The sequence below is a fragment of the Microcaecilia unicolor genome, chromosome 3 (assembly GCF_901765095.1).
Source record: "Microcaecilia unicolor chromosome 3, aMicUni1.1, whole genome shotgun sequence".
Classification (NCBI taxonomy): Eukaryota; Metazoa; Chordata; class Amphibia; order Gymnophiona; family Siphonopidae; genus Microcaecilia; species Microcaecilia unicolor.
In genome coordinates, this window is record NC_044033.1 from 392,741,626 (window position 1) to 392,761,028 (window position 19,403).

The 19,403-nt window shown below is 41.1% G+C and overlaps 1 protein-coding gene across 1 annotated transcript in view; it reads right to left on the reverse strand.

Moving 5' to 3' along the window:
• KIF13B (kinesin family member 13B) overlaps window positions 1-19,403 on the reverse strand; it is a 427,996-nt gene that overhangs the window by 163,921 nt on the left and 244,672 nt on the right. Inside the window, exons 15-18 of the mRNA XM_030198710.1 lie at window positions 17,550-17,636; window positions 16,380-16,567; window positions 10,879-11,089; window positions 8,347-8,509 (exon numbers count right to left, since the gene is read on the reverse strand). Of these exons, the coding sequence (XP_030054570.1) occupies window positions 8,347-8,509; window positions 10,879-11,089; window positions 16,380-16,567; window positions 17,550-17,636 (649 nt within the window). The remainder of the gene's footprint in view (window positions 1-8,346; window positions 8,510-10,878; window positions 11,090-16,379; window positions 16,568-17,549; window positions 17,637-19,403) is intronic.

The following is a 19,403-nucleotide window of genomic DNA, read 5'->3' on the forward strand; positions in this document are numbered from 1 at the left end:
ATATACCTCTATCATGTCTCCCCTCAGCCGTCTCTTCTCCAAACTGAAAAGCCCTAGCCTCCTTAGTCTTTCTTCATAGGGAAGTCATCTCATCCCCGCTATCATTTTAGTCGCCTTTCGCTGCACCTTTTCCAATTCCACTATATCTTTCTTGAGATGCGGCGACCAGAATTGAACACAATACTCAAGGTGCGGTCGCACCATGGAGCGATATAACGGCATTATAACATCCGCACACCTGTTTTCCATACCTTTCCTAATAATACCCAACATTCTATTCGCTTTCCGAGCCGCAGCAGCACACTGAGCAGAAGGTTTCAGTGTATTATCGATGACGACACCCAGATCCCTTTCTTGGTCCGTAGCTCCTAACGTGGAACCTTGCATGACGTAGCTATAATTCGGGTTCTTTTTTCCCCACATGCATCACCTTGCACTTGCTCACATTAAACGTCATCTGCCATTTAGCCGCCCAGTCTCCCAGTCTCGTAAGATCCTTCTGTAATTTTTCACAATCCTGTCGCGAGTTAAAAGATAGAAAACAGAGAGTAGGGTTAAATGGTCAGTATTCTCAATGGACAAGGGTAGTTAGTGGGCTTCCCCAGGGATCGGTGCTGGGACCGTTGCTTTTTAACATATTTATAAATGACCTAGAGATGGGAGTAACTAGTGAGGTAATTAAATTTGCTGATGACACAAAGTTATTCAAAGTCGTTAAATCGCAGGAGGATTGTGAAAAATTACAAGAGGACCTTACGAGACAGGGAGACTGGGCATCTAAATGGGAGATGACATTTTATGTGAGCAAGTGCAAAGTGTTGCATGTGGGAAAGAGGAACCCGAATTATAGCTACGTCATACAAGGTTCTACGTTAGGAGTCACAAACCAAGAAAGGGATCTAGGTGTCGTAGTTGATGATACGTTGAAACCTTCTGCGGCTAAGAAAGCAAATAGAATGTTAGGCATTATTAGGAAAGGAATGGAAAACAAAAATGAGGATGTTATAATGCCTTTGTATCACTCCATGGTGTGACCGCACTTCGAATATTGTGTTCAGTTCCGGTTGCCGCATCTCAAAAAAGATATAGTGGAATTAGAAAAGGTGCAGAGAAGGGCGACAAAAATGATAAAGGGGATGGGACGACTTCCCTATGAGGAAAGGCTAAAGTGTCTAGGGCTCTTCAGCTTGGAGAAAAGGCAGTTGAGGGGAGACATGATAGAGGTCTATAAAATAATGAGTGGAGTTGAACGGGTAGATGTGAAGCGTCTGTTTTCGCTTTCCAAAAATACTAGGACTAGGGAGCATGCGATGAAACTACAATGTAGTAAATTCAAAAGGAATCGGAGAAAATTTTTCTTCACTCAACGTGTAATTAAACTCTGGAATTCGTTGCCAGAGAATGTGATAAAGGCAGTTAGCTTAGCGGAGTTTAGGTTTGGACGGCTTCCTAAAGGAAAAGTCCATAGACCATTATTAAATGGACTTGGGGAAAATCCACTATTTCTGGGATAAGCAGTATAGAATGTTTTGTACTTTTTTGGGATCTTGCCAGGTATTTGTGACCTGGAATGGCCACTGTTGGAACAGGATGTTGGGCTTGATGGACCTTTGGTCTTTCCCAGTATAGCAATACTTATGTACTGGATCTTCTACAGCACAAAGCTGTACTAGATCCGAAGCTCTCCAATTTGTCTTAATCATTTGCATCCCAATGTCTTATCTTTTACATAAAAACGCACTTCTGCAATAAACTTAAAAAAAAAAAAAAAGACAGCGGCCAGTTCATTTATGGTAATGGTAAACTGGTCTTCTATCCCACTATTACCTCACAGTTCTAAGCGGGTTACAATTTATCAGAAGCCAGTTTCATTTAACTGGGATGAAGAATAATAAGTAATAGACTTACCAATTAGAATGCGATACATATTTCTGAAACAAAAGTGTTTTCATTTTTTTCCTCAAATCAAAATAGGATTGGGAGAATTGAAAAGTAGACACAATCATATTCCGTATCCTTGCTGATTGAAAGGCCAAACACAATTTAAACAAATGTAATCCCTTTCTCCCTTTTGGTGATGGGAAATAACCTACTATACCAGGGCGTCTTGTTCTTAGGGCAATTGTAAATAAAAATTGTGGATATAAATAATCTGGTGCCAGATCATGTAGAAGTTTGAAAAGAAAACAAGACAACTTGAAATGTATTCTGACTTCAATAGGCAGCCAGTGTAATTTTAAATAGCTAGGAGAAATACTATCAAAATTAGACAGTCCAAAAATTATTGCTGTATTCTGAATCGTCTGCAATCTCGTAATAAGACCCCTACTACAACCTAAATAAACAAGGTTACAATAACAACTGAGAGATTAAAAGTGATTGATCTAGAATTCTGAATTGGTCGTGTTCAAAATAACCGCACACATTGCAACTTTTCGTTAGGAAGAAACATTTCTTCCCTTGCACTACCAATAAACACCCCCAACTGTAGAAAATTCAAAAGTAACTTCATTAATAATTGATTTTGGAATATTCTCTGGATGCATGTCAAAACACATAAATTAAGTTTTGACAATATTCAATTTCAGCTTATGGGAATACATCCAATTATCTATAAATGAAATGCATTGTTGAATTAATATGGGATCAATTGCTAAAACAGAATTAAATTGAATCAAAACTGAAATGTCATCTAAGTAAATATAGTGTGAACATTATACAGCAAAAAAAAAAAAAAAAAAACTAGAGATCTTAAAAAGACACTGAAAAGCAATGAGGACAGTGGAGAACCCTGAGGGTCTCCACATATATTGTTCCATGAGGAAGATAGACCATCTTTTAACTATATAGGAATGGGTCCAAAAGATCCCGAACACTTTTCCAACAATTCCAATATTTTCAAGCGATTGCAACAAAATTCTATGATGTATTAGGTCAAATGTCGCCGCAAGATCAATTGTATTAGGTCAAATGTCGCCGAAAGATCAATTGTAAAAGTACTGCACATCTCCCCTCAATTAATAAACATCTGGCCTCATCTATCACTGAGCCAGCAACTGTTTCCATACTATGAAAAGACAGAAATCCTGACTGGAAAGAACATAAAATTAAATTATTCTCCAGTGTGTTAGCTGTCGACTAACAAGACCCTCTGTCAGTTTAGCAAAAAACAAAATTCAGGCTATAGGTCTGTTATTCAAGACACTATTAGCAGGCAATTTCAAATCTTTCCGTATTGGAGTAATGATTATTGTGATTATGAGGCAAGACAGAACCAGTCAGCAACCCAAATTCTAACTATAAAGGTCTTAATAGTTGGGGAATAAACGGTTGTTCAGTTAAAACCAGTGTATGACTCAGTGACGTAGCTATTCTTGGCTCAGGCCCATCCAGCTGCAGCGCCACACTGCTCTCTTCCCCACTCTCCTCTGTAGCATCCCGGCAGGTACAGGCGTCCTCAGCACCTGCAGGAATTCATTCTCACTGCTTGTGCCAGCCCCGCAGGCTTCCATCTGCTGCGTTGCGCCAGACAGGAAACAGGCAATGACGTCAGCGAGGGCGGGACGCAGCAGATGAAAGCCTGTGTGGGGCTGGTGCAAGCAGTGAGAATGAATCACTGCAGGTGCTGAGAATGCCTGTACCGACATCGGGGAGGGATGGAGTTCACAGACAGAGCGCAGATGCCGAGACACCACGGAGGAGGGGAGAAGATGTGGGGTAGGTGAAAAAAAAACCTCTATGTACTTTAAAAATATCTCTGGCAAGATATTTGTGGTGTGGTGTGGTTGGGGGGAAGGGAGGTGGAGGAGGATGGGGAACATGTGCATGGAAGAGCTCTTCCAATTTACCTCTGGGCCCACCCAAAATACCGAGTCTGGCTACGCCTCTAGTATGGCCATTTATCAAAAGTCAACTTCTAAATAAAATAAGGTATGTTTGAACCCAGAAGACCCAAGCCAGTGTGAAAAACAAAGTAGCCAACTAAAAAAAATAAAACAGTACCTCAGTTAAACAAGAAGACACTGCAAAAGAGGTAATCAGAGAATGCAGATTGCAGCACTGTAGAGACTTGATCAACACACTGACAAACCCTAACTAAATCCAGAACAAGGGATCACAAATTAGAAATAAAAATATTTAGAGAAAAATTGAGCAGGGAATCCCATGAAGTTAAACTTAGCATGTTCTACAACACTGGAGAAAAACACAAAACGTGGAGGAGTAGCCTAGTGGTTAGTGCAGTGGACTTTGATCCTGGGGAACTGAGTTCGATTCCCACTGCAGCTCCTTGTGACTCTGGGCAAGTCACTTAACCCGCCATTGCCCCAAGTACAAAATAAGTACCTGTATATATGTAAACCGCTGTGAATGTAGTTGCAAAATACCACAGAAAGGCAGTATATCAAGTCCCATTTCCCTTTTCTACTGAACATAATACAAAGACATTTACTATGCACATTTCCCAAAGCTAACATATTCCATTTAAAGCATTCAAAATAAAATTCTCTTTTCTACTTTGGTGGTCTGCACGTTTTATTTTTCCATCATGTTGGTTCTGACTTCTCTTTCCTGCTTTCCTGCCTGCTGTCTGCTAATTCTCCTTCAAGTGGCTGCTGTCCATTTGTCTTTTCTCCTCTCTACTATTTCCTCACTATACCTGCCTCTGACATACTGATCCATTCCTTTTTAGCTTTCCTCTCTTTTTTTTTCTGCTCTCTAATTTCACCCTACATCACCCTTCTCCTCCTTTTTTACTTTTCAGACATTTATCAAATTTCCAACTTCTCTCACCCAGTAGCTCCCTGTTACCCATCTCAAACCTTCCCCAGCCCTCTAGCCTCTCTCACATGATTCCACCATCCCCTCCCACTGTTCTAGCCCAGCAGCTGCTCTCTTTCTCCCCATCTCCACTCTCGTGGCCTGACATCTCCCTGTCCCTTCTCTCTTCCCTCTTGCTTGTTCCCTCATTTCTCCAGCATTTCTCCCTCTCTCTTCCAAAATCTCTCCCTCTCTCCTATTGTCCACATCTCTCTTTTCCTCCCTTGTGCCTAAAATCTCTCTTCCCCCTCCTCCATGCAGTGTATTCTCCCTTTCTCCTGTCCACTACCTTGTCCAACATTTCTGCCTCGCTCCCCTGTGCACCATCTCGCCCTCTCCTCGACCCCTATGTCCAACATTTCTCCCTCTCTTGCCCCCCATACAGCATCTCACCCTCCTTTCCACTCTTATGTCCAACAATTCTCCCCCTCACCCTCCATGCAGCATCTCACCCTTCTCACTCTCCATGCAGCCTCTCTCCCACCCCTCCACCTCTATGTCCATTTATCCCTCTCACTCTCCATGAATCATCCCTCCCCTCCACCCTTATGTTCAACAATTCTCCTCTCCACTCCCCTGTCCAACAATTCTCCCTCTCACCCCCCATACAGCCTCACTCCCTCCCCTCCACCCCCACATCCAACATTTCTCCCTCTCCCACTCCTCATAACCTCCATGCAGCATTTCTCCTTCTCTCATTCTTCTCACCCTCCATGCAACATCTCACCCTCCCCTCCACCGTTATGTCCAACAATTATCCCCTCTCCCCCCATCCCATGTCCAACAATTCTCCCTCTATCACACTCCCCCCCCCCCCCCCCCCCCCCCCGGCAGGATCTCTCCTTCCCTACCCTACCTCACAACTTTCCTTTTATGATTGGGTCCCTGGCAGTGGAAGCGTGGAGGGGAGCAGGCTAGGCTCCTGTGGTCCTGCATCTCCCTTCCTTAAGTGTCGCTCTTGTGTGAACAGGTTCCCGGCAACATCAGAGATTCTCACATGCTACCTGCCGCTAAGCCAGAAGTCTTCTTTCTGCTGCATCCTGTCGCCTAGTCAGAAACAGGAAGTTGCAAAAGAGGGGGGCAGGACCTGGCAGAAAGGATGCTTCCAGCTTAGCAGCGCTGGCAGGCAGTGTGTAGGAATCACAGCAGATGCCACTACCAGGGAACCCATTCACGCAAGAGCGACGCTTAAGGGAGGGAGATGCAAGACCGCGGGAGCCTAGCCTGCCTGTTCCCCTTCAAGCCAGCTACGTTAAAGGTGCAGCACTGCTGGTTGGGCCCAGACCTACCCACACCCACCCGTGGCTACGCCCCTGGTGCCAAGAGGCTGAATTTAACTTCCTGTTACAGGTCAGTTCACTCACAAACTCCCTCTAAAAAACTACTACTACTCATTTCTATAATGCTACTAGACATACGCAGCGCTGTACACACTATATGCAGGAACTTCCTCTGTCCCTAGAGGGCTCACAATCTAAGTTCTTGTAACTGGGGCAATGGAGGGTTAAGTGACTTGCCCAGGATCACAAGGAGTTGCAGGTGGTAATCAAACCCAGGTTGCCAGGATCAAAGTCCGCTGTACTAACCATTAGGCCACTCCTCCACTCTAAAAGAATGGTAAAAACACTCCAGAACCTTATAAAACAACTGGGGCAAGCTTACAAATGTAAAATAAGCTTAAAAACCAAAGGAATCATCAAAAATTGAGCACACTCAAAATCTTGCATATTTAATTAGATGACATCATCTCTTTAAGAAGCCTCTAAAATAAGCCTCTAACAAAAGGTTAACATGCTCTAGAATCTAAAAAAAAAAAAACAGCTGGACAAGCTTAAAAATATAAAATAAAAACAAACATCAAAGAAATCATCAAAAATTCAGCATACTCAAAATTGTGCATATTTAGATGATGACATCAGAATGGGGATGGTATGGAAACACAACTAAACCCCCGTTTACCAAGCCATGCGGCAATGCCAACACAGCCCATTCAATGCTAATGGGCTGTGTTGGCTTAGTAAACAGGGAGAAGTAATAGCTCACAGAGATTTATATCTTTTTGAAAGTACAATCTAGAATTGTACACAATATTCTAAATGAGGCCTCACCAGAATCTTATATAGGGACATCATTACCTTCTTTTTCTACTAGCAATTCCTCTCCTTATGCATCCAAATGTGACTGGTTTCAGAGATTTGATGGGTGGTATAACGTTAAGAGGGTAGCTCAAAAGAAGGTGATAATGACTCAGCCTTTGCAGCAATGTCTATGAGAGAAGTCCATCAGGTTCCGCTTGCTGTTGAGCAAATTCCCGTTACGTGTACATCTAATAAAGGTCTAGATGTAGGTGGGGGTGAACTTTAGGTGGATTAGGCAGTGAGTCAGGACTTAAGGAGGGACCCTCTGAGCTAATGTCTACTTTAGGAGGAGGGGGTAGGTCATATAACAGATGTTAACATTGGCACCTCTAGTTGCTGTAAGGGAATCCATACAGCCTTGCACCTGGGATAGTCAAATTCTGACCTGGACATTCTTTCGAAAATGCCCCTCCAAAAGTCTATTGTGTTTAACTTTTTTCAACTGCAGAGTCAAGCAAATTGATCCACAGAAAGGGAAAATGAACATGGCCCAGACTAATTTTGGACCTAATTTATGGAACTCCATGCTTGCCAGAAACAAAATAAAACTAATTATGCATTTTTTTTCTCAAATAATAGCCTGGTTCATTACTTAAAAGCTAAGCAGATTTTTCAAATTCTCTGACCTTTTCACTGTTTTAACTTTATCTTGTGAAATGAGACATCACTGCCTTGACTGAATTCCTTCAAAAAGGTGGTAAATAAGTCCTAATAAATAAATAAATAAAGGGCCCTGTTTACTAAGGCACGTTAGCATTTTTAACGCGCCTAAAATTAGCGCGTGCGTTAACCGTGTAGGCGCCTATAGGGATATTGTAGGCGCGTACACAGTGCGTGTTAAAAATGTTAACGTGCCTATACCGCGGCTTAGTAAACAGGGACCTTAGTGAAATTAGGTAATGACAGACAAGCCAGCAGCTAACACACAACCAATTTAATGCAAATCTGCTGCAATGAACTGATTAATTGCATAAGTTGATGGTGTATAATTTACTACAAAAAAAGGTCTGGCGTCCACACAGTTATTCCCTGAAACAGCTATTTTGGCAAACAGGGATCCCTGTCCACATTTGACTTTTCATTTTTGACACTTTATGATGTTTTTTTTGTGGAGACTTCATTTCCGATTCTAACAGTTTATTCATATAAGCAAATTTTGTATTATGAACATTTAAAGGGAGTGGTGTTTTTTGGCCAATGATTATGCTACTGAAGCCTGGTTTTGAGAAGATTACTATCTTGGTATTACAGGCACTTTTGTCGTCAATTATACACCATCAGCTTGTGGGATAAACCAGTTCATTGCAGCAGTGTTGCATTAGACTGGCTGTGTAACAAGCAGACCTTAGACCAACTATGTATGCAAACATTTTCTCTACCCACTGTTTACCTTTCTGTTAGCATTGAGACTTGATGCTGGAATCTGTAAGGTGACCTTGTATTCTGTTCTCTTATCCATCTCTTCAGCAATGAAGCTAGCTTCTTGAACATAAAGATTTGCTTTCACAATCTGTTCCCTCAGTTTCATCAGGCTGTGGTTCAACATAGCCTCCCTAGGGCAAGAGAGCACACAACATACTGACCAAGACTGATAGAGAAATCTCATCAAACCATTGAAGAATTCAGCCTGCCACTGTGTGTGAGGAACAGACCTCAGTTCCAGGCAAATATGGGAGAATGCAACAGTACATAGTAGATGAGATTGAAGGGGGGCAGACTCAAGAAAAATGTATTTCTTCACGGAGAGAGTGGTGGATGCTTGGAATGCCCTCCCGCGGGAGGTGGTGGAGAGGAAAACGGTAACGGAATTCAAACATGCGTGGGATAAACATAAAGGAATCCTGTTCAGAAGGAAAGGATCCTCAGGAGCTTAACCGAGATTGGATAGCAGAGCCGGTAGTGGGAGGCGGGGCTAGTGCGGGGCAGACTTATACGGTCTGTGCCAGAGCCAGTGGTGGGAGGCGGGACTGGAGGTTGGGAGGCAGGGATAGCACTGGGCAGACTTATACAGAACCTAAAAGTTGGATCCGTTCCAATATTCTGCTATAGCTTCTTTTCCCTAAGGATTTAGGGACCTTTTTACAACACCGTGGTTCAGCTACCTCGGCACTGGCATGCGCCAATCCAGCACTACTTCTGTAGGTAGTGCCGCCCTCCATCACCACCATTTCTGGCGCAATGGGAAATTGTTTTTATTTTTAGCGTGGGAGCCTCCCCCAGGAAATGGCCATGCAGTAAGTGTATACTTACCACACAGCCATTTCCTTTTTTCTGCCTTTTATCTGTTGCAGTAAAAGGGGCCTTTGTGCACAGCAAATCCATGCGCTAATGCCAACGCAGGTCCTTTTACCCAACTGTACTAAAATTAAGAATTAGACAACATTCATACCTTCTGAAAAATGCTATATTCTTGGCCCTTAAAGATGCCTGGTAAAATACTAAAAACTTTTTTTAACCATATCCATCGTTTATTCTACAATGTATTTTTAATTTTTTTGGCCCAGCAATTTCTTCTTACTCCTTTGTGCCCCCAGCTCAACAGATCTGCCCTCCACTGTGATACAGTGCCATGAGCCTTCATTTGCAACTATCCAAGGTTGGCCCTTGGGGTTTTTTTGTTGTTGTTGCTTTATTCTTTCATTTTTTTTATTTTGCTGAGGCATTGTTATAACAGGCATCAGTTACTGATGTGCAATTCACACAAAAAAAATAACAAGCAAGCTTCATAATTTCAGCTAATACATTAATAAACCGCTCTTTCAAAAAACTTTTCTAGAATATTAGCAAAAACAAACCCTACAGTATAACTTCCTCCCTTCCCAAGCTCCAGCTCCTCCACCACCCTGTATTCAATATTAAAGAGCTAATTTCCTTACAAAAGGGTCCAAAACCTGCTCAAACCATTCTCTGCACTTTGCATGGATCACAATGGACTTAAAAAAACACCCCAAACTTATTTATACAGACAACTTACAATTCAAGTAAAGTACTTGATAAAGAGAACAGGGCAATCAATATACAAACACACACTTTCCAAAAGAAATAAAAAAGATTTAACTGAAAATTACAGCATTGATCTCTTCTACCCCATTGCCTCCAAATTGAAAGACCCCAGAAATCTAGAGAGGAATAATAAAGGAGAAAATAACAAGAAAGGAAAAATCCTCAATCTTATCATAAGCAAAAAATGCCTTCACATGTGAACATTATATTAGCTTGCTTAAAGTAGTCTTAGAACCCTGTGTGAAGCAGCTCTGGAATTACTAAAGGGGTGTAGCCAAAACTTTTTTTTTTTTTTGGGGGGGGGGGGGCATTTCTTCTCAGTCCCCCCTCTCGGATTATACTTTTGCTGGCAGGGATGCTTAAGCCCCTTCAGCTGAACAAATTCTCTGCCGGAGCCCAGGGTCGTGCTGCCCGATGAGTAAGGAAGCATGCAGATTGCTCCAGCTTCTGAAACTAGCACTTCTACGCATGGTCAGACAGCATCTGGCAGAAAATCTCTTTGGCAACAGGGGGGGGGGGGCTGAGCATCCCCATCAGCCACACATTCAGTGCTGAAATTTTGGAGGGGGCCTGAGCACAAAGTGAGGGCCCCCTCCCCGTGTGACTGCACCACTGCTCTCAGATGCCCCTCCTGAGGTTGACAGCAAACAGACCCAGATTCTCCCCTTTCTCTTGCCCACCCAGAGGAAATAAGAAAACAAAAGAAAAAAGCTTCACAAAGAAATCTACTCAGAGAGGTAGGAGAATCAGAGCCCAACTGGACACAGATTTGTCTAAGACACCATCTCCACCCCACCCCCCAATCCATATCTTTTAAACTTTTCATTTAGTGTCCTTTGAATTGGGAAATGGGAGTATTAAAAATTACACGAGGGATATAAAGTGTCTTTGCAACACCTACACATTACTGATTATTTACCTCTCCTCTGCCCATTGGCGTAGGCGCTGCTGTGCACTGGGCGAGGTAAAGGAGAACCTATCCATGCTGCGGTAGTGTTGCTTCTCAGGGGATAGCCGTCTGCGCAGCTGCTCCAGCTCATGCTCATACATGATTTTCTGCTGCTCCAGCGCTGACCTCTTCTCTTCTTCATGCTGCTGCTCCAGTGTCCGCACAATTGACTGAAGTGGGTCTAGACATGATAAGAATCCAACATATGAACATTAAAAGTAGCTTGCGCCAAGGCACAAATCAAAATCAGAACTATTTGAATTTTCATTTGCAATCTTTTTTTCTCTACCTTCACTTAGCAAGTTCTTGTTTACACTTTCTGGTTCCATTTTGTTGTTTTGGGACAGAAAATCAATTTAGTTTAGTCTCAATTCACTTATGACTTTCTAATTTATGTTAACCATTAAGTCAAGTGCTTAATAAAATCTTTAAGGCATGCATACTACAAAATACTAAAACCTTACCAAACCTACACAAATTTCAGCACAGACTAAAATGCCTTGAGTGGTGCAGTGCTGAAGGCAAGAAGGCTACAGGAACCACCACAACCCTGTGTGATTCAAAGACAGCCATTTATCCCCTTATCTCATACTTGGTTTATCCAACTGCAGCTGATATGTGTTTACTCAGTCTACAAGGAGTATCAACCTTGGGCATAAGGTACCATCCCAAAGACAATTCTATGACTATGAGAAGCAGTATTAAGAGGTATAAATGACTGTTTGCTTTATTTATAATCAACAAAAGTTTTAGAAAGAAGGAAAATGTGGGAGGGATGCTCTGGAAGCCAAATTTAAGCTCTTAGGTAGAAAGCTGAAATCCAGATCCTACAGGGTAGCATTTTCAGAAATGCTTCCTGCTCCATGCGCAGGATCCAAGAGGCAGGCAGAGCTCTGCAGTCTCAATGTGTGGTTGAGACGATGGTGTAAGGGTGAGGGATTTAGATTTGATAGGAACTGGGCAGCATTCTGGGAAAGGGGGAACCTATTCCAAAAAGATGGGTTCCACCTTAACCGGGATGGAACCAGACTGCTGGCACTAACATTTAAAAAGGAGATAGAGCAGCTTTTGAACTAAAATGAGAAGGGGGGGGGGGGGGGCAAGGAGTGCACGGATACTATTGCAACAGGATCTTCAGGGAATCCAAATAGAGAGGTTTCAATAATGGTGAAAGAAAGCCAGGAACATTTAATGGGAGAACAGAGTTAAGGATACAAATTATTCCTGTCAACTTCAAAGCAGCTTGTAGATGTAAAGAAAAAGTACAATTTGAAGTGTCTATATACAAATGCTAGAAGCCTAAAATAAATAACATGGAACAGTTGGAGTATATAGCACTAAATGAAGAGGTAGCTATAATAGGCATCTCAGAGACCTGGTGGAAGGACGACAATCAATGGGACACTGTGTTATCAGGGTACAAATTATATCGCAACAATAGAGTACATCAAACTGGAGGGGTGGGGGAGCTTGTGCTATATATTAAAGAGGGAATGGAGTCAAACAAAAAAAAAACTTTTTCTACATGAAAGAGATAGCAGCATGGAATCCTAGTGGATAGAAATTCCTTGTGTGAAGGGAAGGAGTACACTGGTAGGGCTGTATTACTGACCACCAGGACAGAACGAACACACATATGAAGAAATGTTTACAGAAATTAGGAAAGCTGGCAAATTGGGCAACATTATAATAATGGGTGATTTCAATTTCCTCCATAAATCACAATAAACTTCTACAATATTATTCTGTATCTCAAGGAATATCACTCTGCTTAAATGATAAATAAAAGTGGACAAAAAAAGAATTCAGTATGAAAAAGAGACACACCTACTTGGCAAGGCAAAACCTTCATAGATATAGGAGGATCTTCATAATCATGAGTCATAAACAAAAATCCACTTATTACTATTTTCAAATATATCCAAATGACAAAAAACCTTTTTCAAGATACAGAATAAGTTTAGTCAAGCATACCAAAAATGTTGCCCACAAATGTATACAAAGTACTTATCTTGGAGAATGCTGTCTATCTTCAATCTTGGAGTAATACATTTCAGTTCAACTGAGATTGGAAAAGTTGAACCGAAATATATTACTCCAAGATTAAAAAAGGTCTGGATGGCTTCCAAAAGGATAAGTCCATAGATCATTATTAAAATGGACTTGGGGAATATCCACTGCTTATTTCGAGGATAAACAGCATAAAATGTATTGTATTTTTTGGGATTTTGCTACGCACTTGTGACCTGGATTGGCCACCATTGGAAACAGGACGCTGGGCTTGATGGACCTTCGGTCTGTCCCAGTATGGCAATACTTATGTACTTATGGTAAAATTCTTAGATGTAATAAATCACTGCCTCTTGGAGCAACTGGTCCAAGAACTGACAAGAGAGGGAGCTATTTTACATCTAGTCCTTAGTGGAATGCAGGGCATGATACAATAGATAACAGTGTTGGATCTGCTGAGAAATGTGATCAAATTTCAGCTAATACCTGTAGTGAAGTTACTAAAGAAATCTACTGTAGCAGCATTTATTTTTCAAAAGGGCATCTATGATAAAATGAGGAAAATAGATAAAAACAAGCTAAAAGGATCGGCTGCAGGCTGCAAAGATTAGGACTTTACACCAGGCATGGATGATGTTTAAAAATATCATTGTGGAAGCCCAGACCATATGTATTCCACGTATTAACAAAGGTGGAAAGAAGAGCAAACGACAGCCAGCATGGTTAAAAGGTGAAGTGAAAGAGAGCCGAAAGAACATCTTTCAATGAATGGAAAAAGCATCCAAATGAGGAAAATAAGAAGCAGCATAATCACTGTCAAGCTAGATACAAAGCATTGATAAAGAAGGCTAAAAGAGAATATGAAGAAAAACTTGCCGCAGAGACAAAAACTCATAGTAACACCTTTTTCAGGTACATCAGAAGCAGAAACCATGTAAGGCAATCCATGGGAGTGTTAGAGCATGAAGGACCAAAAGGGACACTCAGGGAGGATAAGGCCATAGCGGAGAGATTGAATGAATTCTTTTCTATGGTCTTTACGGAAGATGATGTGAGAGATCTATCTATACCAGAGAGATTGAATGAATTCTTTTCTTCAGTTTTTACGGATGATGATGATGAGAGAGATCTACCTGTATGGAAATGGTTTTCAAGGGTGATAAGGAGGAACTGAAAGAAATCTCGGTGAATGTGGAAGAAGTACTGAGCCAAATCGACTAGAGTGATAAATCACCCGGACTGGATGGTATATACCCCAATGTACTCAAAGAACTCAAACATGAAATTGCTGATCTGCTGTTAATAATCTGTAATCTATCATTACAATCATCTGTAGTACCTGAAGATTGGAGGGTGGCCAATGTAATCCCGATTTTTAAAAAGAGTTCCGGGGTGATCTGGGAAATTACAGACTGGTAAACCTAACTTCAGTGCCAGGCAAAACAGTGGAAACTATTATAAAGAATACAATTACAGAACACATAGAGAAACATAGTAATGGGACAGAGTCAGCATGGGTTCAGCCATGGCAAGTCTTGCCTCACCAATTTGCATCATTTCTTTGAAGGCGTGAATAAACATGTGGATAAAGGTGAGTCATTTGATGTAGTGCATCTAGATTTTCATAAAGCTTTTGACAAAGGTCTTCAAGTGAGACTCCTGAGAAAATGAAAAAGTCATGGGACAGGAGGCGATGTCCTTCTGTGGATTAGGAATTGGTTACTGCACAGAAAACTGAGGGTAGGGTTAAACGGCCATTCTTTTCAATGAAGGTGGGTGAATAGTGACACAGGGATCTGTACTGGGACCGGTGCTATTTAACATATTTATAAATGATCTGGAAATTGGAATGACGATGAGGTGATTACATCTGCAGATGACACAAAACAATTCAAAGTTGTCAAAATGAAACTATGAAAAATTAAGGAACACCTTAGGAAACTGGAAAACTGGGCATCCAAATGGCAGATGAAATTTAATGTGGACAAATGCAAAGTGATGCACATTGTGAAGAATAATCTGTATCATTACCTGATGCTAGGGTCCACCTTAAGGACTCAGCACTCAAGAAAAAGATCTAAGTGTATTGCAGACAATACGCTGAAATCTTCTGCCCAGTGTGTGGGTGTGGCCAAAAAACAAACAAACAGGATGCTAGGAATTATTAGGAAAGGAATGCAAAATGAGACCAAGAACATTATAATGCCTCTGTATCACTCCATGCTGCAACCCTACCTTGAGCATTGCGTTCAATTCTGGTTGCCATATCTCAAAGAAGATATAGCAGAATTAGAAAAGGTTCAAAGAAGAGCGAACAAAATAATAAAGGAGATGGAATGCCTCCCATATGAGAAAGGCTAAAGAGGTTAGGGATCTTCAGCTTGGAAAAGAGACAGATGAAGGGGGATATGATTGAGGTCTATAAAATCCTGAGCGGTGTAGAATGGGTAAAAGTGAATTGATTCTTCACTCTTTCAAGAAGTACAAAGACCAGAGGACACTCAATAAAATTATATGGAAATACTTTTAAAACAAATAGGAGGAAATATTTTTCACTCAAAGAATAGTTAAGCTCTAGAGCTCGTTGCTGGAGGATGCGGTGCTGCGGTTAGTGTATCTGGGTTTTAAAAAAAGGGTTGGACAAGTTCCTTGAGGAAAAGTCCATAGTTTGTTATTGAGATCGACATGGGGGATGCAACTGTTTGCCTTGGGATTGGCAGCATGGAATGTTGCTACTAACTGGGTTTCTGCCAGGTACTTGTGACCTGGATTGGCCACTGCTGAAAGAAGGATACTGGGCTAGATGGACCCATTGCTCTGACCTAGTATGGCTATTCTTATGTTCTTTAGATTAATTCTTTATACTCTGAACCACATCTCATATGGCCTAAACAAAATCTTCCAACTCTGCCATTTCTATGCTCGTCTTGAAGCTTTGAACTCTGTACGGATCAAAACCAACCATTCTTCAGATTTACACCACCAGGACATCTCAAAAAGGGTACAAGGCTATTTATATTGCTGCTCCCCAAAACCTCTTCAGCTGGCAGCATTAGAAATAGCTTTTCCCTTGCTTTATAGTTTTAAGACTGGAGAAATTAAACACAAAGACTTCCATGACTGTAATGCACTGGGGCTCAAATCTGTACTTAGCACCCAGAGAGCACAAAGCAAAGGCAGCTTCTGTATTACTAAGATAATACTGGAAGGCTAAATGAACTGAGTCAAAAGGTGGACCGCAGCTAATTACTAGGAATGTGCATTTGTTAGCATTCCTTAAAAAATGTAACATGTGCAATACTGGCTTAACTGAATCCTGTGAATTATAGTAAATTTCTTCCATGTGCATTCTTACCAATTATCTAAAAATGAATCAACAAGTGCTACAATTTCTTAAACTAGTATCCATGTATCCTGCCTCTAATTACAAAAAGGAGCAGATTTCTTACTGAACTTCTTACCATTATGTCCCAGGGCCTTCATCATCACCTCCATCTGTGCATATTCGTAGCTAACAATCTCACTGGACACCTCACTGGAGTTGTCCTGATCTGCATCTTGCTGTTCAAAACTGCTGCTGGTTCTCAAGTTACTCTCATGATCCTCTTCCTCCTGCTCACATTTCATTTTCTTTTTCGGCAAATTAATTCTATAACAAGGGATTTAAAAAGGGCCAACAGATAGTGCTTAGAAAAGAACAGCTATGTTCTGATTTACTTATTTCTGAACAAGTCAAAAAGCCACCCTTTCTGATGAAAGAAACTGCAATTGTATATTCAGTCAATATGGACTATAACTACAGTGCCAACAATAATACTGTATACATCATTCAAGAGAAAAGAATATCCCTGAACACAATCACATTGGTGAATAATTGGCTAGACCTACATGGGTACCCAGAAATCTTGGCTAATGAAGAAGAAAAATAAAAAACTCATCCCAATTTAATTAGTAAATTCTATCTAAAATATAAGTTATAAGACTGGGGAGGTTCAGAGCTAATCTACAATAGGGCTCTCTCTTCTATGAGATAAGCAGGTATTTGGCAGGGCTTGATGTGCTGTCTAACCAGCCCTAACCTCTGAGTCAACACTAAATCCAAGAGAACACCTGCTTGTCAGCTCTAGCAATGATTTTTATGGTTTTGGTTCTTTGATTATATTGTAATCTGCTATGAGCATCAGTATTGAAAACACATGTTTTTAAATAAAGCACAAGGACTAAAAGAAACCCCCTTCTTGTTAGCTGACTCCATGGAAATCATTTATGGGAGTTCTATAAATACTGCCTTCATAATCACTCTTGGACACAAAATGCTTAAAGCAGGGATAACAGACACGGAAGGTATCAACTGGGCAACGTGTTACTGGATAAAGTACGGTGGCAGCACCACATGCTTTGGCACAAGTTCAGATAACTTGCCCAAACTGATATTGTTCAGGCTCTGAGTGCAGGTTGGTGATAGGATGTAGCTTGGCACATGTCCACTAGGAGCATTCAACTTTAGAATAGCTTTACTTGCCCATAGGTCATTCTGCTGGGGAACTCCATTGCCAAGTACAACTCACAGAGGAATGGAACAAGAGTGAGAAGATAGGAAACACCTAAAATGTCTTAGGATCTTTCTGTACCTGAAGAAGTGGTTATTTCCCCACAAGATTCGGTCTCCATGGTTAAGTTGGATGGGCCCCATCAGAGAAGAACCATTTACACATGTCCTGCGGGAGGAAATGAAATATTGCAGCATTCCATAAAGTCAATCCACTCTCTTGTCTTTTAGAACAAGGCTCCCTAGGTATTCAAATAACAGCAAAAGCAGATGCTTAAAATGTTACAGCATTGCAGCGGATAAGTAGTGCCAAGGTGTATCTAACAGTGCTATGAAAACCATTATTGAACATCAAATACTATAGTGTGAAACTCTTATATAAGCCCTTTCAACAACTTAGTCCAAATGAATTTTGAAAGGCATGCAGAGAAAAATGTCACTTTGTGAAAATGAAACGTTGAGATATTTGTAAGAAACAGTTCTATGATTTTCATATCTGGTTAAAATAGCCATTTCATATATTTATTTCCTGTATAATGAAATATATTAGTAAGTCAAGGCTAATTTTCAAGAGCAGACATTGTTAGACAATGAACATGCTGTTTTTGGTTGACAGCACCACCAGAAATGGCCTGAGGTCTGCATTCTCTCAGAGTTGCTTTTTTAATTTTAATTGAAGGTTCATCTAAAATACTTCTTGGGGCAATTAATCACACGCGTTGCATTATAAGAAGACATGACTCTCAAGTAGAGGCAGGAACAGCATTTAACATTCTCTGACTTTCCAGAGATTGAAGATGGCGTTCGAGCAGGACGTGTAGCAAAGACGCTCCCAGAACGTTCCTTTTTTTTGGATAAATATTTCCTCTTAAACATGCCGAAAAGGAAAGGAAAGCTAAGGGGACCGCCTCTCCCAAAGCAAAATCCTATCTTGCCTGGGCAGCAAACTTTGACTGCATTTCTGGCGTCTACTTCGATCGCGGACGTTTCCGCTAGCGAGGCAGGGAAAAGCCCCGCTCAGGAGAGCGAACTCTCGCTCAGTCCGTTAGGACCTTCAACCCCGACGCTTTCGCATACTTCCGGAAGGGCTGTACTGAATCAAACTGGAAGTGAAGATTCGAAGGAGCGGCGCCCTCAGGAATTGACTGCGAAGCCTGGAGAAAACCTGGGATTAGACGAGGGAGTCCAGCGGACGCTAGAAACAACTACGGGGGAAACTATGGAGGCATTGCCTGTAACATCAACACCAGAAGAAATTTCTGCTTGCGTATCAGCGATTCAACCGTTGGAATCAATCTGGACAGCATTGGAGTCCCTCCACAAGGTCTGTACCTCTTTTATAACATTATCCTTGAATAATGCTTCACAGATAAACTCTATCAAAGGACAAATGGAGGGGATAATATCAAAGCAAACTAACTTAGAGACGCGAATTGGGGAAATATCGCAACAACAGACCCACATGTTGGGAGATTGTGTTTTTCTTCAAAGGAAAATAGAAAATATGGAAAACTTGTCAAAAAATTTGAATTTACGACTGCTAAATTTTCCAAAGTCTCAGTTTGTTGCTCCGAAGGATATGTTTGCTAAATTTCTTAAAGAGATATATAACTATTCAGATCAATCAATCCCCCCTCTTCAAAAAATTTATTATGTGGAAATGAAATCCTCTCTTTCTACTTCCAAACAAGACACTTCTCCTGAAAAGTTGGATTTGACGAACTTTTTAGAGCGGTCTGTCGACAATACAGAGACTAGAGCAATTCTAATTATATCATTTGTTTTTTTTGCAAGACAAGGAATCTTTATTGAGACTTTACTTTAAAAAGATCCATCCTGATTTTAAAGGAGGCAAGGTCTCTATGTTCCCAGACATAGCTTGATGGACTCAACAAAGGCGGAAAAAGTTCCTGCTCATGAAACAAGAATCCTTAAA